The sequence below is a fragment of the Sapajus apella genome, unplaced genomic scaffold, assembly GCF_009761245.1.
Source record: "Sapajus apella isolate SASKATOON/1434 unplaced genomic scaffold, GSC_monkey_1.0 scaffold24, whole genome shotgun sequence".
NCBI classification, from domain to species: Eukaryota; Metazoa; Chordata; class Mammalia; order Primates; family Cebidae; genus Sapajus; species Sapajus apella.
In genome coordinates, this window is record NW_022436964.1 from 1563437 (window position 1) to 1584518 (window position 21082).

General features: G+C 41.2%; 1 protein-coding gene across 6 annotated transcripts in view; it reads left to right on the forward strand.

Moving 5' to 3' along the window:
• The first annotated feature begins 10876 nt into the window (after positions 1 to 10876).
• KIF27 (kinesin family member 27) overlaps positions 10877 to 21082 on the forward strand; it is an 83633-nt gene continuing 73427 nt past the window's right edge. For 4 of the 6 annotated variants that reach the window (XM_032290826.1, XM_032290828.1, XM_032290830.1 and 1 more), the window contains exon 1: positions 17627 to 17924. In XM_032290826.1, coding sequence (XP_032146717.1) covers positions 17627 to 17924 — 298 coding nt within the window. Of the gene's footprint in view, positions 10995 to 17109; positions 17925 to 21082 lie in introns of those variants that run through there. The other 2 variants (XM_032290824.1, XM_032290827.1) reach the window with 2 other exon arrangements.

The following is a 21082-nucleotide window of genomic DNA, read 5'->3' on the forward strand; positions in this document are numbered from 1 at the left end:
CCTTCTTTATCCTCTACTCTTACTTCACTCTTTATTTCTCTCTCTCTCTCTCTTTTTTTTTTGAGATGGAGTTTCACTCTTGTCGCTCAGGCTGGAATGCAATGACACGATCTCGGCTCACTGCAACCTCTGCGTCCTGCATTCAAGCAATTCTCCTGCCTCAGCCTCTGAAGTATCTGGGATTATAGGCATGCACCACCATGCTCGGCTAATTTTTGTATTATTAGTAAAGATAGAGTTTCATCATGTTGGCCAGGTTGGTCTTGAAATCCTGACCTAAGGTGATCCACCTGCCTTCCAAAGTGCTGGGATTACACGGGTGAGCCACCACACCTGGAACTTTTTTTTTTTTTTTTTTTTCATTTTTCTTAGAGATGGTCTCACTGTCACCCAGGCTGGAGTATAGTGGTGAGATCATAGCTCACTGTAACCTTGAACTCCTGGGCTCAAGCAATCCTCCCAAAGTGCTGGGCCCTGCAGGCGCATGCCACTACATCTGGCTAATTTTTTAAATTTTTTGAAGAGATGGGGTTTCACTATGTTGCCCAGGCTGGTCTCAAATGTCTGGGCTCAAGTGATTCTCCTGTCACTGGCCTCCCACAGCACCGAAATTACAGCTGTGAGCCATGGTTTCCTAGATCCACCTGGCCTTTTCTCTTCTGCCACTGAGCATAACCTGAACTCACAATCCTGGATGTCTACATTCTAATCTAGGCAGCAGGATTGAAGAAGTAATGAAGAAGAGTATAAAAGGGTTGAAGCTGGGTGCAGTGTCTGGCTCCTATGGTCAAAGCTACTGGGTGGTGGGGAGGAACTGAGGTAGGAGGATCCCTTGAACCTGGGAGTTCATGTCCAGCCTGGGCAACGTAGTGAGATATAGTCCCTTAAAAAAAAGTGTTGAAAGGCTCTGGTAGCCACTACATTCCATTTTGGCACATGACCACAACTAACTGCCAAGAAGGTTAGGGAAGTGGCATGTATTATGGGCACTGGGTACCAACTAAACTGTGTAAATAGAAATGGATGGGCCTGGACACAGTGGCTCATTCCTATGATCCCAGCACTTTAGGAAGCCAAAGCGGGGATGATCGCTTGAGCTTGGGAGGTCGAGGCTGCAGTGAGCAGTGATTGCCACTGTACTTCAGCCTGAGCAACAGAGTGAGACCCCAGTCTCAAAAGAAAAAAAAGTATGGATGGATACTGGGAAACAGCAAGAAGTTTTTGCCACCCAGTGCATAGATTTTATAATTTTCTTACCTGATACAGACTAAGAGCACTAAAATAACATTTTATCTAATGGCTTTAACAGTCATTGGTGATCATTTTTCAGATCTGTTATTTCATTAGGGATTACAAAATGGTAATGTTCTAGTCCTAACATTTTGGTTTTGGGGATTTGTGTGGGGATAACATCCTTCGGATTTCAGGGTAGTCTGGGGGAACACAATTAACACGACACTCCAGAAGAGAATGGAATGTAGAATTAAGTTCTGAAAGTGTTTTCAGTTGTGTTGATTCATTCTGCACACGCTTTTAAAGATAATGAAAATGTGCACAGCCTCCTGAAACTCCCTGGCACAGCCCTCCATTCAGAGAAGTCCTTTCTAATTCCTTGGTGACTCAGTTTCCTTTAGTAGCCTTTGATTTACCACCAGTTATAAAATGTTTTGCATACAAATTTCAATTATTTTTCTTCAGTGGCCTCCTAATGATTTGCCTCCCTCTGCAAACTCAAGTTGTTTAGCCAAGGCACCTTGTCAATACCTTCCAACCAAAGTAAACAGGCTAGATGTATTACTTGTAGCATGGGGTGTCTCAGTAGGAGGATTATTTGGGGCAGGGTCTAAGGAAACTGTTCTGTTGAGATTGGATACTGTCAGAAAGCAGGATCAATTCTACCACTGGCTGCTCTACGATTGGCTGCCTCAAATTTTATCTATAGGGAGGGCAGACGAGAGCAAGGATAAAGCTGTCATTTGTAAAGAAGTTAGCAGTCACTCATTTTAGTAGAGATAGGATGTTTGGGCACTTTTTTTGGCACAGTGGTCTTGTACTTGCCTGCGCTTAGGCAAAATTCTGAAGTGGCCTTATTTAGGCTTACTTTATCAGGGTCTCTGAGTAACCTTTCTGATGTTAGTGTTCTGTGAGATTATGTCCAACAGAAGACTAACATGCAGACTAAGCTGTGGGTGCCAGGCCAGCTTTTTATCAGGGCTGCTTTTTTTCCTTTCTTAACCTTAAACTTCCCACTGATTAGCACCAAAGCAAATTAATAGATTTCATTTCATTAAATTCAGAAATCCTATATTGAGCTTCCTCAGAGTGCCCCCTCCCCTGAAGTTGAATGGATAATGGCTTAATAATCTGGTTGGCACCCCAGTCTGCCCCAGATGCAGATTTAATGACTGTATATGACTTAGGGAATCAGCTTTGAGGCAACTAGACCTTGCTTTTCCTTGCAACTCTGTGACTCATCTTGCTTTAGGTGTGCTTGGACTTTTTTTTTTTTTTTTTTTTTTTCTTTAGTTTAAAATTTCCAGCTTTTTGGTGGGTGCTATAGTCAAATACAAAACCTGAACAAGTAAGGGAATTGATCTTATTCAGGCTATTACAATAGGAAAAGCATTCCAAATCCAAAGATCAGAGTCTCCTGGCAGGGTGGTTTTGCCTCAGACTTTTATAGGGAGGAGTATACAAGTTACAGGTGGAGGACTTACAGGTGGGATTGTTTTGCAATCAGAAGTCTCAGTTGCCAAACACGAAGTATTTATCTCTGTGTCATGCTGGTTTTAGGTGGACAAAGAGTTCTAATATAGAGACAAAGAATGGAGAATTGGGCTGGGCATGGTGACTCACGTCTGTAATCCCAGCACTTTGGGAGGCCAAGTGGGAGGATCACTTGAGCCCAGGAGTTCAGCCTGGGCAACATAGTGAGATCCTGTCTCTAAATAAATAAATAAATAAATAGTAAAAAAGAATGAGGAATTGAAGGGTCTGTGTCTGGTCTTGTCCCACTGGGATGGGATAATCTTATGGAATCCCATATAATACCATGGTGTATGTAGTTCATGGGTGACCAAAACATTGTTATGTGATCCATGCCTGTAACTTGTAAAATTCCTTGCAGGTTTACAATTTATTGACTAAACAATTGGAAGTTTGGAGAAATATATTTTGCCATTCAGCTAAATTACTCTTCTTTCCATACACTGTTATGTTATCTCTTTCCCTTTTTGTTTTGGTTTATCCCTTTGGGTTAAGGATATTTTAGTTTTAAATGAAAGAAACCAAACTAAAACGAGCATAGTGAAAAAGCAATTGTAATGATCAACAAAATAAGCCTAGAAAAAATAAATAAATAAATAAATAAATAAATAAATAAAAATAAAAAATAAAAAAACAAAATAAGCCTAGGGATAGAGCTGGCCTTAGCTATGACCATGCAACTAGTTACAGTCTAGGGATTAAAATGCACACCTCATATTTCTTTTTGCTCCTTGAAAGCAATGATTCTAACATCTGGTGATTCCAGGAAACAGTGCAAATCATTGTCAATAGCTCAAGCGAAAATCAGAGGCTTGGCTGAGGAGCCTGGTTTGGGTCCTAGGTCCCTCACCCTGGTCGGGGAGCAAGGGCCATGTGATTGGCTGGCCTACCAGGCACATCAAGGTTAGTTCTTAATGGAAAAAAAGATCTGCTAGCAGAAAGGAAAGGGATGGTAGGCAGCCAAGACAACTTTGCCTCCAATACCTTCTTATGTTCAGAAGTTTTCAGCAGGAGTATCATTTCAGATTGGGAGCTGTTGAAAAGAGCCAGAGAGAGGCTATTTTCTGAGTTGATCCAAAGAAAGCACTAATCCTAGGCCAGACGTGGTGGCTCACACCTGTAATCCCAGCACTTTGGAAAGCTGAGGCAGGCAGATCACTTGAGGTCAGGAGTTTTGAGATCAGCCTGGCCAACATGGCGAAACCCTGTCTCTACTAAAAAATACAAAAAATTAGCTGGGCGTGGTGACACACAACTGTAATCCCAGCTACTTGGAAGGCTGAGGCAGGAGAATCAATTGAACGTGGGAGGCAGAGGTTGCGGTGAGCTGAGATTGTACCATTGTACTCCAGCCTGGGCAATAGAGCCAGACTTCATCTCAAAAAAAAAAAAAAAAGAAAGAAAGCACTAATCCAACTTCCTGTCTAGTAACTCTCTCCCTTTCTTCACCATTTCCATTTCACCACTCTCAGGATAGACTAAGAGTCAGTTGATATAGAAAACATATCAGTATTTGGTTGCAGGACTAGAATGCAATTATTAAGGCTCAATAGCTTTGTTGTTAAAAAAAAAAAAAGTGTTGCTTTATTTTTTAGAGACAGAGTATCACTCTGTCACCCAAGCTGGAGGGCAGTGGTGTGATCATGGCTCACTGCAGCCTCAACCTTCTGGGCTCAAGAACCTCAGCCTTCCAAGTAGCTGGGATTACAGGTATGCACCACCACGCCTGGCTAATTTTTATTTTTTGTAGAGATAGGGTCTCACTAGATTGCCCAGGCTGGTCTCAAACTGCTGGCTTTAAGCAATCCTCCTGTCTCGGCCTTCTAAAGCATGTGCCATTGTGCCCAGTCAAGGCTCAACAACTTTGATGAAGCCTGAGTCAAAGTGAAAAGAAACAAATAGGTCACAATGGTATTTAGTGAGAAGCCTAGAAATACTTAGAGAATTGAAAATAGTATTTTGAAAATAAGTAAAAAAACATTTAAAAACTGTAGTTCATACTCACCCTCCACCACACACATGCTCAAAAAAAAAAAAAAATCCATATTGTTTAACTTTGAAGGTTGGTAGGAACCAATTTGTTATTCTGAAAAATTGATAAATAAAAAGAAAAAAGCATTTATTCTGTAATTCCTGTACTAACTGCATTTCAGGATAACCTGTTAGAGGAAAAGCTCTTCTTTATAGAACAATACCAGCTAATGCATGCAAAAAGGAATATTAGAACATTACCATTGTGCAATCCTTAATGAAATAATAGATCTGGGAAATGATCATCATTGGCTACTAAGTAAAATGTTGATGAGGAACTTTTTTTTGAGACGGAATCTCCTTCTGTTGCTCAGGCTGGAGTGCAGTGGTGCCATCTTGGCTCACTGCAACCTCTGCCTCCCAGGTTCAAGCAATTCTCTTGCCTCAGCCTCCTGTGTAGCTGGGACTATAGGTGTGTGCCACCACGCCCAGCTAATTTTTATATTTTTAGTAGAAACAGGGTTTCACCATGTTGGCCAGACTGGTTTCAAACTCCTGACCTTAAGTGATCTGCCCATCTTGGCCACCCAAAGTGCTGGGATTACAGGCCTAAGTCACCATGCCCAGCTGATGAGGAACTTTTTAATGGGTGGATTACACTGAAAAACATCTGTACTCGGCCAGGCGTGGTGGCTCATGCCTGTAATCCAGCACTTTGGGAGGCCAAGGTGGGCAGATCACGAGGTCAGGAGACCAGCCTGGCCAGCATGGTGAAACCCTGACTCCACTAAAAATACAAAAAATTAGCTAGGCATGGTGGCAGGCACCTGTAATCCCAGCTACTTGGAAGGCTGAGGCAGAAGAATCACTTGAACCTGGGAGGCGGAGACTGCAGTGAGCCTAGATCACGCCATTGCACTCCAGCCTGGGCAACAGTGTGAGACTCCATCTCAAAAAAAAAAAAAAAGGAAAAAAGAAAAACATCTGTACTCATTTGTAATCTTAACATCACCAAAAGCAGGATATGCAGACATTATATGCTTCCTGGTGTGTTGCAATAGGAAGTATATAGCCCCATCTATGAATTATTCTTGCCAGAATTGAACCTGAATCTAATCAAGGATCTAAATCTAACTTACTAGTTTACAGGAAATGTAGGAAACAGAGGAACAAGTTAAATGAAAATACAGGATATGGTCAGCCAATTCTAAAGTGTGAGGAATCCTATAGGACAAATGGCAGCTTCTTTCTTTCTTTCCTTTCTTTCTTTCCTTTCTTTCTTTTTCCTTTCCCTTTCCCTTTCCCTTTCCCTTTCCCTTCTTTTCTTCTTTCTTTCTTTTCTCTCTTTCTCTCTCTTTAAGACTGGGTCTCACTCTGTCACCCAGGCTGGAATACAGTGGCATGATCACAGTTCACTGTGGCCTCAACCTTCTGGGCTCAATCAGTCCTCCCACCCTCAGCCTCCCAAGTAGCTAGGACTACTGGCACATGCTACCATACCCAGCCAATTTTGAAATCTTTTGTAGAGACAGGGTCTCCCTTTGTTGCCCAGGCTGGTCTTAAACTCCTGGTCTCAAGCCTTCTTCCCGCCTCAGCCTCCCAAAGTGCTGAGATTACAGGTGAGAGCCACCACACTCGGCCTCTTCCTCCTCTTCAAATGACACTAATTCCATCATAGGGTTCAACCCTCATGACCTCATCCAAATCTAATTACCTCCTAAAGGCCCTACCTGCAAATACCACCCCATTGCGGTTTAGCGTTTCAACATATGAATTCTGGGGAACACAAGCATTCAATCCATAGCAATACTCCCCAGACTGAAAAATTCTCAAAGAGATACTTATGCATGTTCACAGCAGCATAATTAACAATAGCCAAAAGGTGGAAACAACCCAAGTGACCAACAGTGGATGAGTGGATAAACAAAATGTGATACATACATACAATGGAATATAATTCGGCCTTAAAAAGGGAAGAAACTGATATATGTTACAACATGGATGAACCTTGAGGACATCATACTATGTGAAATAGTCACAAAAGAACTAATCTGTATGACTTGGCCTCTATAACCTAGAGTAGTCAAATCCACAGAGACAGAAGCATGGTGGCTGCTAGGGGTTAAGGAAAGAAATGGCAGAGTTATTGTTTAATGGGTATACAGTTTCAGCTCTCCAAGATGAAAAGAGTTCTGGTGATTAGTTATACAACATTGTGAAGGTACTTAACTAATTTATTTATTTATTTATTTATTTTTGAGACAGAGTCTTGCTCTGTCATCCAGGCTGGAGTGCAGTGGTGTGATCTTGGCTCACCGCAACCTCCTCCTCTTGGGTTCAAGCTATTCTCTTGCCGCAGCCTCCCGAGTAGTGGAATTACAGGCATGTGCCACCATGCTTGGCCAATTTGTTGTATTTTTAGTAGAGATGGGGTTTTGCCATGTTAGCCAGGTAGTCTCAAACTCCTTACCTCAGGTGATCTGCCTGCCTTGGCCTCCCAAAGTGCTGGGATTACAGGCATGAGCCACCATGCCAAGCCGACACTTAACCATTTAAAAGTGTACATACAGCTCAGCAGTGTTAAGATAGTCCATTTTGGCCGGGTGTGGTGGCTCATGCCTATAATCCCAGCACTTTGGGAGGCCGTGGTGGGCGAGTCACCTGAGGTTGGGAGTTTGAGACCAGCCTGACCAATACAGAGAAACCCTGTCTCTAATAATATTTAAAAAATCAGCCAGGTGCGATGGCACATGCCTGTAATCCCAGCTACTCGGGAGGCTGAGGCAGGAGAATTGCTTGAACCCAGGAGGCGAAGGTTGGGGTGAGCCGAGATTGCACCTTTGCACTCCAGCCTGGGCAACAAGAGCGAAATTCCATCTCAAAAAAAAAAAAAAAAAAAAGATAGTCAATTTTATGTTATGTACATTTACCACAATTTTTTTTAAAGGTGAGGGCAATTGTATTGATTAAAAGAGAAGGCGTTACGGGCACGGTGTCTCACGCCTGTAATCCTAGCGCTTTAGGAGGTCAGAGGTTTGAGAGCAGCCTGGCCAACTTGGTAACACCCGTCTCTGCTAAAGATACAAAAAATTAGCCAGGCGTGGTGGCACATGCCTATAATCCCAGCTACTCCTGAGGCTGAGGCAGGAGAATTGCTTGAACCTGGAAGGGGAGATGGAGGTTACAATGAGCCGAGATTGGGCCACTGCACTCCAGCCTGGGCAACTGAACGAGACTCCGTCTGAAAAAAAAAAAAAAGAATTAGGGTACATATCAATCAAATGCCGTATATGGACCATGGCTGGATCCTGATTTGAGCCAAACAAACAACGAAACTTGAGATGCATTATATAGAAAACTGCAGCTCTGCTCAGCTCAGCCTCTGGTGAGGTGCGTTGACTTTGTTATCTGACGGAGGCTTCAGTCTTGCCTCTGCTACTTAACCATGTAGGCTTGAGCAAGTTACTTGTTTTCTGTTTTTAAATATTTTTTATTTCCATAAACATTTATTAACTCTCTGGAATGTGCTTACTATCTATTATATATTAGACATTGAGTGTGCTCAACAATAGGGACATAAATAATAGATTGGGCACAGTGGATCACACCTCTAATCTCAGCACTTTTGGAGGCCAAGGTGGGAAGGATGGCTTGAGACCAGGAGTTCAATACCAGCCTAGGCAACATAGGGTGACCCTAACTTTACAAAAAATTAAACAGGCCAGGCGCAGTGGCTTACACCTGTAATCCTAGTACTTTGGGAGGCCAGGGTGGGCAGATCACCTGAGGTCAGGAGTTTGAGACCAGCCTGGCCAACATGGCAAAACCCCATCTCTACTAAAAATACAAAAATTAGCTGGGCATGGTGGCAGGTGCCTGTAATCCCAGTTACTCGGGAGGCTGAGGCAGGAGAATCACTTGAGCTCAGGAGGCAGAGGTTGTAGTGAGCTGAGATCATGCTATCGCATTCCAGCCTGAGTGACAAGAGTGAAACTCCGTCTCAAAAAACAAAACAAAACAAAACAAAAAACAAAATATTAGCCAGGCATGGTGGCGTGCACCAGTATCCTAGCTACTCTGGAGGCTGAGGTGGGAGGATCATTTGAACCCAGGAGTTTGAGGTTGCAATGACCTGTGATCAGACCACTGCACTCCAGCCTAGGCAGCAGAGTAAAACCCTGTCTCTAAAAAAAATCATAACATTTAACTCCACCATCCAGAGATGATGGTGGTTATCATTTTAGTGAATTTTGTTGAACATTTTTACATCTTAAGAGTTTTTATTTTAGTTTTAAAACTTATTTTATTTTACAGACGGGGTCTTGCTCTGTCACTCAGGCTGGAGTGCAGTGGCTCAATCATAGCTCATAGCAGCCTCCAACTCTTGGGCTCAAGCAATTCTCCTGCCTTAGCCTCCCAGGTAGCTAGCACTACAGGTGCATGCCATCATGCCCAACTAATGTTTTTTTTTTTTAAGAGAAGCGGTTCCCACTGTGTTGCTCAGGCTGATCTTGAACTCCTGTCCTCAAGTGATCCTACTGCCTCAGCCTCCCAAAGTGCTGGAATTGCAGAAATGAGCCACTACACCTTCAGCTTTCTTCTAATTTTCTGCCTTCTGGGTCCACATGGTCAACCTATGTTTTTTTCCAGCACCAGACAGGACAAATGTGCCTGTTAGCAAGGCAGACATTATTGAAGATTTTGCAGGGGAGAGAGAGGAAGGGGTTTGAATTGCACACCTTACACCATGAACATAAAGGCCACCACTGGCTGGGTGTGGTGGCTCACACCTGTAATCCTAGCGCTTTGGGAGGCCAAGGTGGGTGGATCACAGAGTCAGAAGTTCAAGATCAGCCTGACCAACATGGTGAAACCCCATCTCTACTAAAAATATAAAAATTAGCTGGGTGTGGTGGCACCTGCCTATAATCCCAGCTATTCAGGAGGCTGAGGCAGGAAAATTGCTTGAACCTGGCAGGCAGTGAGAACTTGGCAGGCTAAGTTTTGATTTTTTGTAGGGGTGAGGGTCTCATTATGTTGCCCAGGCTGAGCCAAATTCCTGGGCTCAAGTGATCCTCCCAGTTCAGCCTCCCAAAGTGCCGAGATTACAGGTGTGAGCCACTGAGCCCAGCCCAAATTCTAAAAATTTTAAATAATTAGTTAAAAGAAAAAAATAAAAACCATAAATAAAATATTCAGCTTTTCCCCCCACCTTCATTCCTATATTTCATGAGAGAAGGAAGGCTTTTTGAAGATGCTTAGATTGTGTTACTGTAAACAAGTGGCACTAAAGCATTTAAAACTAAATTGGAAAAGTTAAATATTACTATATAACCCAGCAATTCCATTCCTAGGGCTATACTTAAAAGAGCTGAAAACAGACATCCAAATATTGCACGTGAATGTCCATAGCAACATGGAAAAAGCCCAAATGTCCACAGCCGATAAATGGATAAACAAAATGTGGTATGTCCATATCTATACAATGGAGTATTATTCAGCCCTAAAAAAGTCCTGATATTACAACATGACTGCAGCTTGAAAACATTAAGCAAAAGAAGCTAGATACAAAAAATCATCCAGTATATGACTGTATGATTCCATCAATATGAAATGCCCAGAATAGGTAAATCTATCATAGAGTCAAAAAGTAGATTAGTGGCTCCCTGGGGTTGTGGGGAGAGGGGAACGGGAAGAAATGACTACCAAGTAGTTTGGGGATTTTCTTTTGGGGTGATGAAAATGTTTTTGAACTATATACACACAGAGGTGGTTGCATAATACTGTGAATAAATTAAACGCCACTGAATTGTGAGCTTTAAAATGGTTTATGTTATGCTATGCAAATTTTACTTAATAAAGATAAACCGAATTGGTAGCTAAGATATTGAAACGCAGTATGGAATCGTTCTGATTCATTTCACCAACCCGTGGAAAGATGCTTACGCTCAGCCCTCACAGACCAGTTCTAGCGCGTTGGTGGGGCACAATTCGGGTTTGCAGGGAAGCCCGGGGACCGGTTCTTTGAGGCCCTCCAGCGGGAGACTCTCGCGCGGCTGGCTTGGGGGCGTGGCCAGGGCCGGGGGCGTGTCCGGGACGCGACGTCCGGGATAGGACGCGGCGGGCGGAGTACTTCGCCGGTTGCTAGGAGAACCCGCGACAACAAAAGACGCGGGCGGCGGCGGCGCAGCGCAGCAGAGCGAAGCTGAGGAGTCAGTCAGTCCTGCGTTCGCCGGGGACTCGGCAGTCCCGAGCTGGTCAGTGCGGGGACGTGGGGCGCCCTCCTTCCCTCGGCGCCCCGGTATCCGCCCTCCAGCGCGCGGCGCCCGCGCCCCCAGGCCGCCGTTGGGAACACGCGGGTTGGGAGTCGGAGGATAGGCGGTTGGGGCGCCAGCGAGACCGAGGGGGGCGTCCAAGGGTTCTGGGGTCGGGGCTGGGAGCCCGGCGAGCGATTGGAGACAGAGCGCCCCTTCCGGAAGAAGTTGGGTCCACACTGAGGATCGGGGCCCGGAGAACTGGGATCCACCCGAACGCTGGTCCCAGCTCCTCGGAGCGCACCCCGTGTTAGTCTTGCGTCGCTGTGGGGCATTAGGCACGACTCTAGGGTCACCACCACCGAGCGCTTTGTTTTGTCGCAGGCCTCTTTTTCCCACCGTGGAAGTTGAAACTTTGGCCCATTCAAGCCCGAGAGCCCCCTCTCTCGGAGGCAGGTGACTATAGAGAAAGAGAAAAGCGCCCAGATTCTTTCTTTGAAATCGCTTTTAAATAACGCTGCCCTCTCCAGTTTTGAAAATCCTTGTTGTTTGCCCTTCTTTACTCTATTGTCTTTTTTTTTTTTTTTTTTTTTTTTTTTTTTTTTTGAGTCGGAATCTCACTCTGTCGCCCAGGCTGTAGGGTAATGGCGTGATCTCAGCTCCCAGCCGGCTTTGCCTCCTGGATTCAAGTGACTCTCCTGCCTCAGCCTCCCGAGTAGCTGGGACTACGGTCGTCCACCACTACACCCTGCTAATATTAGTATTTTTGGTAGAGACGGGGTTCCACCATGTTGATCACGCAGGTCTCAAACTGCGTACCTCAGGTGATCCGCCCACCTTTGCCTCCCAAAGTGCTGGGATTATAGGCATGAGCCGCTGCGCTTGGCCTCCTTTCTCTCCTTTAAGCATTTGGAGCCTTTTCTGAGATCCTTATGTGATTTGCTGTCCATCTACTGGGAAGTTTCTTATGAAAAGAATTAACAGACCATGCATTTAAGACAACCACTGCTTTCTGGGAAATCAAAGGTACGGAATTGCAACGGTTTTTGGAGATACTCATTCCTGACCGGTGACATGACATGAGGGATTAACGATTTCTCTTGCCTTTGCTCAGATTTCAAAAACCCATTGAGTGTGCTTAAATACCAGCAGCCAATCAGATTTTGCCTTTTTTGGCATTTATTGGTGACATAATACACATGTTTCTGATGACTATAGTTGATCAGAATCTGAAGAAGTATGAGTGAAATGGATTGTATAAAAATTTTATTTTTGTACATTTTTTGTTTACAAGCTCTGTGATTGTGGACCATTATTATTATTTGTTTGCTTGTTTTGTTGAGACAGGGTCTTGCTCTGTCACTCAGGCTGGAGTGCAGTTTACACTGCAGCCTCAACTTGCTGGGCTCAAGCGATCCTCGCACCTCAGCCTCCCAAGTAGCTGGGACTACAGGTGCGTCACCACAGCCTGCCTAATTCTTGTATTTTTAGTAGAGACAGGGTTTCACCATGTTGCTCAGGCTGTAGTGATGCGCCTGCCTTGGCCTTCCAACGTGCTGGGATTACAGGCATGAGCTACCGTGCCCAGCCCCGTTATTTTTTTCAATGCTTAGAATGAGTTTCAATTGCCTTTATAGCCAAATTATTTATAGATATTACCATTTAAAAACCCCAAGGAATGAGTCTAGGCATGGCGGCTGACGTCTGTAATCCCAGTACCTTGGGAGGCCGAGGCCAGTGGATCTCTTTAGCCCAGGAGTTCAAGACCAGCCTGGGCAACATGGTGAAACCCCGTTTTTACTAAAAATACAGAAATTAGCTGGATGTGGTGGCCTGCACCTGTAATCCCAGCTACTTTGGAGGTTGAGGCAGGAGAATTGCTTGAACCAGGAGGCGGAGATTGCAGTGAGCCAAGATGGTGCCACTGCACTCCAGCCTGGGTGACAGAGCCAGATCTTATCTCAAAAACAAAACAAAAACCCAAGAAATGAAAATTGGCATTTTTTATTAGCAAATTCATTAGAAGCAGTTAGGTTTGGCTTAACATAGTCCATGAGCTTTGCTTTAATTTGATGGCATACAAAGAAATAAACTAATATTTTTGATTAATTTGAAGTAACTTCAAATGTTGGTGTTCAGAAACATTGGAAGAATTAACTCAGCGTTCTTGCAGTTGGAAAGTTTCCAGTACCAAATGATTGTAGAGTTCTTTAAGATCCAAAAAAGGATTTATCAAACACGTGAGCATTTTTTTTTCCAGTATAAAATTCATTAGAATGATTTAAAAACTACTAAGGTTAGGTGTATCTCTTTGTTTTAGTCATTAAAGATATTTATTAACTCTGCTTTGGGATTTTGCAGCCGAAGGGACCTGATATTTTTTTTTACTTTCAGTGGGCTTTTAGAAGAGTGATGTAAATATTTTTTGTTGTGATCCTGTTCATGCCATCCACTCACAGAATTACAATACTGAGTACTGTTGCAGTGTTTTGTTTTATTTTGTTTTGTTTTTGACAGGGTCTCAACCCCTTCAGGATCAAGGGATCCTCACTTCAGTCTCCCGAGTAGCTGGGACTACAGGCACGTGCCACCGCATCCACCTAATTTTTGGATTTTTTGTAGAAATGGAGTTTCTCCACGTTGCCCAGGCTGGTCTCAAACTCCTGGGCTCAAGTGATCCACCTGCCCTGGTCACCCAAAGTGCTGGGATTACAGGTGTGAACCACCGTGCTGGGCCAGAGTTTCTTTGTTTATTTTTTAAGGCTAGTGAATATTAATGTTATCAATTCACTGTTATTAATAAAATGTCATTTCAGTCCAGTAGTCTCTGTTACTTACTGGTAATCTTCAAGATTCAGCAGCTTTTTTAAAGAACCTAGTCTCGCCTCGAACTGATTACTTTTCATCATCTGCACTTAAACATTGTCATAGATTACTTGTTGCATTTAGTATAAGCTTTATCCTTCTAAGACCGAACATTTATACATAAGTTTTTATGCAGACACAATGTTTTCATTTCTCTTGGGAGTGGAATTGCTGGATCAAGTGATGGAGTGGAATTGTTGGGTCAAGTGATAACTGTATGTTTAACTTATTGCAGAAATGTCAATCTGTTTTCCAAAGTGACTGTACCATTTTACCTTCCCCCTGATAGTGTATGAGGGTTCTAATTTCTTTACACCCTGCCAACACTTAGGATCTGTTTTTTTTATTATAGCAGTGCTAGTGGATGTGTATTGGTATCTCATTGTAGTTTTTTGTTTGTTTGTTTGAGACAGAGTCTTGGTGTATCACCCAGGCTGGAGTATGGTGGTTTGATCTCACCTCACTGCAACCTCTGCCTCCAGGGTTCAAGTGATTCTCCTGCCTCACCCTTCCAAGTAGCTGGGATTATAGGCACCTTCCACCATGCCCGGCTAATTTTTGTATTTTTAGTAGAGACAGGATTTCACTATATTGTCCAGGCTGGTCTTGAGCTCCTGACCTCAGGTGATCCTCCCATTTCAGTCTCCCAGAGTGCTGGGATTACAGGTGTGAGCCACTGTGCCTGGCCTGTCATTGTGGTTTTGATTGCATTTTTCTGATGTTGGGCATCTTTTCATGTGCTCATTGTTAATTTGTATATTTTCTCTGAAGAACTGCCTTTTCAGATCCTTTGCCTATTTTTTAAATTAAAAAAAAAAAAAGTGTGAGTTGTAATAGTTATTTATATATTCTAGTTGCAAGTTCCTTGTTAGGAACAGTATATGTCTTGCAAATATTTTCTCCCATTCAGGGAGTTGTCTTTTCATTTTCTTGGTGGTTTCCTGTGAGGCACAAAGTTTTAAATTTTGATGTCCAGCTTTTCCTTCCCTCCTTCCCTCCTTTCTTCCTTCCTTCCTTCCCTCCCTTCCTCCCTCTCTCCCTCCCTTCCTCTTTTCCTGTCTTCCTTCCTCCCTCCCTCATTTTTTTATTTTTCTTTCTTTCTTTTTGAGACAAATTCTTGCTCTGTTGTCCAGGTTGGAGTGTGGTGGCAGAATCTCAGCTCACCGTAACCTCCAGCTGCTAAGTTGAAACCAGCCTCACACCTTAGCTTCCCAAGTAGCTGGGACCACAGGTGAGCACTACTGTGCTGAGCTGATTTTTAAAAAAATTCCAGCCAGGTACGGTGGCTCACGCCTGTAATCCCAGTACTTTGGGAGGCCGAGGCAGGTGGATCACCTGAGGTCAGGAGTTCAAGACCATCCTGACCAATACGGAGAAACCCATCTCTACTAAAAATACAAAAATTAGCTGGGCATGGTGGTACATGCCTATAGTCTCAGCTACTTGGAAGGGTGAGGCAGGAGAATCGCTTGAACCCACGAGGCGGAGGTTGCAGTGAGCCAAGATTGCATCACTGCACTCCAGCCTGTGCAACAAGAGCAAAACTCCATCTCAAAAAAACAAAAAATGTCTTTGTAGACATGGCGTCTCACTATGTTGCCCAGGCTGGGTCTTATTTATTTTGTAATCTATACTTCATCTTTATTTTTTGCTTTTATTACTATTTTTGGTTGACATAGTCATTGTACGTATTTATGGGGTATAGTGTGATATTTCAGTACATGTATACAATGTGTAATGTTTAAATTGGTATTCTTTATTTTATTGCTTTTGGTGTCATATCTGAGAAATTATTGCCAAATTCAAGGTCATGAAGAGTTTCTCCTGTATTTTAAGAGTTTTATAGTTTTAGTTCTTACATTTAGGTCTATGGTCCATTTTTGGTTGACTTTTGTATATGATGTGAAGTAGGAGGTCCAACTTCATTATTTTATCCATTGTCCTGGTGCCATTTGTTGAAAAGACTATTCTTATACCTCAGTTGGATTGTGTTGGCGCCCTTGTTGAAAATCAGTTGCCCATAAATGTGTGGGTTTATTTCTGGATTCTCAATTCTATTCTGTTGATCTATATGTCCATCCTTAATGCCAGTACCACGCTACCGTGATTACTATTACTTGGTTTTGAAATTAGGGAAGTGTTAGTTCTCTTTCTTTGTTCTTTTTCAATATTGTTTTGGTTATTCTGTGTGTCTTCGGTTTTTTGTGATTTTAGTATCTGCTTGTCAATTTCTGCAAAGAAGTAAGCTGAGATTTTGATAGATATTGTATTGAGTCTGTAGATGAATTTGGGGAATGCTGCCATCTTTATCTTTCAATTCATAAACATGAGATGTTTTTTCATTTATGTACATCTTGTGCTTTCTTCTAATAATATTTTTATTTATTTATTTTTGAGATGGAGTTTAGCTCCTGTTGCCCAGGCTGGAGTGCAATGGTGCAGTCTCGGCTCACCACAACCTCCGCCTCCCAAGTTCAAGTGATTCTCCTGCCTCAGCCTCCTGAGTAGCTGGGATTACAGGTGTGCACCACCGTGCCCTGTTAATTTTATATTTTTAGTAGAGACCAGCGTTTCATCATTGTTGGTCAGGTTGGTCTCGAACTACTGACCTAAGGTGGTCTGCCTGCCTCTGCCTCCCAAAGTGCTGGGATTACAGGCGTGAGCCACCGAACCTAGCCTAATTTATTTTTAAGAGTGTTAATTGTAAATGTAGTTACTAGTTATTTATTTACATATACTTTTAGCTAGGAAACTATAGCCAACAATTAAGTTTTTAATGTATTAATTCTAGCAGAGATCTTCAGAATATTTAGAAGTAGAAAAAGCAGTTTTTCTGTTAGTTTTGGTTATTTTTGAATAAATTTAGTTTTAAGTTTATAGTGATTTATTGAAACCCTGAAAACTATTTTCATGGATTTATTTCTAATAATTGTGGCAAAAAGGAAATGCTCTTTTTCAATGCCTAGCTATAAAATATAATACTAATGTTTGTTTTTAATACATGTACAGCCCGAGCATGGTGGCTCACGCCTATAATCCCAGCACTTTGGGAGGCTGAGGCAGGTGGGTCACCTGAGGTCAGGAGTTTGAGACCAGTCTGGCCAATATGGTGAAACCCTGTCTCTACTAAAAATACAAAAATTAGCCAGGCATGGTGGCAGGCGCTTGTAAGACCAGCTACTTGGGAGGCTGAGGCAGGAAAATCACTTGAACCTGGGAGGCGGAGGTTGCAGAGAGCCGAGATGGAGCCACTACACTCCAGCCTAGATGATAGAGCAAGACTCTGTCTCAAAAAACAAACAAAAAACACGTGTACAGTTTCTTACTTAGTTATCTTCTTGGCTTAATTTTCTAACTCCCTGGTTATTATTCAGTATTTAGATTAATGAACTGGGAAACATCACTGTAGAAATAAAGGCACAATGGAATCCCATGTACTTATCACTTAGCTTCATCATTTATCAATTCATGAACCCCCCCCACCCCAGATTGTTTTGAAGCAAACCCAACCCATACTATTTTGTCTACAAATTAATGATGTATCTTACAAGATAGGTTTACTCTTTGTAACTGTTTTATATTGGAAGAAAAACATGTTCTAATGGACTCTTTTAGAAGGTGGTTTGTTTATTGGGCTAAAAGGAATCAGTAAATAAAATTACTTTTTTATTTTTGATACACAGGAATCCAGATCTTACATAAGATGGAAGTTTCTCACACTAGATGCTGAACATTAAGTAAAAAGTCTATGTAGTAAAATCTAAGGTGCCATGGAAGAAATACCAGTAAAAGTTGCTGTAAGAATTAGACCTCTGCTTTACAAAGAAGTTCTTCATAATCATCAAGTTTGTGTGAGAGTTATTCCAAACAGCCAGCAAATTATCATTGGGAGAGATAGAGTTTTCACTTTTGATTTTGTTTTTGGCAAAAATTCCACTCAAGATGAAGTTTATAATACATGTATAAAGCCCCTAGTGTTGTCACTCATTGAGGGCTATAATGCAACTGTTTTTGCCTATGGACAAACTGGATCTGGGAAGACATACACTATTGGAGGAGGCCATGTTGGTAAGATTCTCATACTCTTTGACTTTTATTTGTGACACTAGAAAGAAGCTAAAATATGACCAATATCTGACACATGGTATGTGCTTAGCATATTGATTGAATAGTGAAGGAATGAATAATGTAATCAAATGTGATCATAAGATCATCTTTGAAAGATTTGTTTTTAAATATTGAAGTTTCATTAAGTAATCTAATTTAGGATTATATTTGCTTGAGGAAAGAAGTTTAAGATAGTTTTCAATGGTCAGCCCTTGTTGTTTTGAACAGAATTTAAAGTAGAGGTAAGCGAGTTTGTTAACATAATCAGATTTTGCATCCTTTAACAAGCCGGTTGTAAATATTGAGTCCCACTATCAGAACTTAGGGACAGTAGGAAAAATTTATTATGTAAGGTATCTTTTTTTCATATTCTAGCCAGATTTAATTTTTAAAAACTGAATATTTTAGGATATAATTTCTCCTCCTTATAGTTTGGAAAAGATGGAATTACAGGATCTTCTGTAGAGCTGGAGGGAACCTTGGAAATCATTTTAGTTAAGTGTCTGGTAATAGAGTCAAAGACTTGACAGCCAAGTTCTCTGTTAAGATTGTTTACTGTATTGATATTTTCCTACTAAAAACAAACTTTTGAATAGTGCACATATGCATCATTGTCTAAAATTTTAGTTAGTATTCTCTGTATATATATTGTCTCTCAATATTTTTCTGTTTTCATATTTCACAAATGTAAAACATGTGGCTATCAGAAACCTTTTTCTCTAGCTGCTCAGATATGAGCTAAAACAAAATAAAATAAAAAAATTTAAAAAAAGAAACTTCTCTCATTATATGCATGGAAGGGAGGTGACTCAGAGCATGTAGTTTGAGGAAATCTTTATTCCAAAGATTAAATGGAGGAGCCTTTAGAGGCCAATACTCTTCAACTAAAAGAAAAATCTCTATATTCTGCAGGATTAGGAGATCACAGATACTAGATTGTTTCATGGTCTCACAATAAAAAGAATTCAGTTTTTTCTAGTATAAATTTTAGCTTTTCTTGAGGATTATAGGGTTTTTTTTTTTTGATTGGTAAATGTTTTATAATCCTAATAACTCAATAGGTGCTTTATACCAATAGGAGTTATAAGATATTCAGAAGCTGGTGACTTGAATAATAGCTATACTGTTTTTTTTTTTTTTTTTAATTAAGAAACCATGATTCCTGAGATGTTTAATTGGCGTTAGATTAAAAAAGAAGAAGAAAAAAAGAAACCATGAGTACTATTTTAATTTTGTAAGGGAAAAAGTTATTAAAGTTACCTATTGTCCTAACAGCTTTTAATTGCTTTAAAATTTTCTCTATCAGAAGAAATAGACCACCATTAAGAACATTTTGGATGTTTTCTTCTCCTTTTTTCTTTTTTAATTAAAAGAAAATGCTTATTATAAGAAGGATTGCAAGTAATGCATAAGAAATTAAACAAGTGACAGCTCCTCTCACCCCAAAGAAATAATAGTTTGATGCATATAACTTGTATTACTCACATACGTAGTTTTTTTGGGTTTTTGTTTGTTTAATTAGATATTATACCTATGATTCTGTAACTTTCTTTTTGTATTTAACAATGTAAAATATCATTTCAGACCGGGAGTGGTGGCTCATGCCTGTAATCCCAGCAGTTTGGGAGGCCAAGGCAAGCAGATCACTTGAGGCCAGGAGTTTGAGACCAGCCTGGCCAACATGGCAAAACCTGTCTCTACTAAAAATACAAAAATTAGCCAGGTGTTGTGATGCACACCTATAATCCCAGCTACTCAGGAGGCTGAGGCAGAGAATTGCTTGAACCTGGGAGGGAGAGGCTACGGTGAGCCTAGACTGCGCCATTGCACTACAGCCTGAATGACAGAGCAAGACTCTTTCTTAAAAAAAAAAAAAAAAAGATGCGTGGTTTTTTTTTTTTTTTTTTTTTTTGGTGTATTAGTGAGCATTTTCTATTTCCCAGAATGTCTCTATAGGACACCAGTTGTGGGTCAGTTATATGCTTTTTGATTGTTGACCATGCAAATAATGTTTTTTCCCCCAGTGACTATTTACTGAGCATATGCAGTATCTAAGTTATCATGCTGGGCACTAGGGCAGAATGAAACTCTCTTATTTTAAAATGTGTTTTACTTAATTTTAAAAACTTTTTTGTAGAGACAGGGTCTCACTATGTTTTTTATTTTTGATTTTGTTTTGAGACGGAGTCTTGCTCTGTCACCCTAGCTGGTGTACAGTGACCCAATCACAGCTCATTGCAACCTCAACCTTCTGGGCTCAAGACATTCTTTCACCTCAGCCTCCTGAGTATCTGGGTCTACAAGGGTATGGTACATCACCACTCCCAGCTAATTTTTTTTTTTTTTTTTTTTGGTATTTTTTGCAGAGACAGGGTTTTGCCATGTTGCCCAGGCTGGTCTCAAATACCTGAGATCAAGTTATCTGCCCTGCCTTGGTCTCCCAAAGTGCTGGGATTACAAGCATGATCCACCACGCCTGGGTTTATTTTTAAATATGATGCTTATTTAAGCTAATATTCATTTTCCTGCCTTTGAGAACCTTGGACTTACCTTTACAAAGTAGAGCCTTTTCCAAAAACTTTTGTATACTCTTTAAATACCATATAATAGCTAAACGATAGCTGTTGAGGTATAAAACTTTGCAGGTTTTCTCTTGGAAATGGTTTATTTCAGGAATATAAGGCTAATATTGCCAATTTTATATTTAAGTTATCAAAATACATATTGGAGCTTTATTATAAATATTTGAAATTACATTTTTTTATTGATGTGGGGAATAAATGAACTATTTCTGGTCAATTATTCTGGATAATCAAGATTGCTTATCTATACCATAGTTTGGAAGACTTAGATATTTCCCACAGGCTAGTTCCTATACGCTCTTAAAAGGGAATCTTCATTTGTACTGTATTAGAAGAAAACCCACAACTTGCTTTACTTGCCACATGAGATGGCAGTCTCGCATCTTAAATTAGGGGAAGGCAGCCATACAAGTTGATGGAAACTCAGATTTTCAGAATTTTTGTTGCCAAAAACCTAAACTTTGGTAATCTTCAACTTGGAAGCAAGCTGTTTTTAAGGTTTATTTGTAAGTCAACTCTTTGTTGCTTGGAATATAT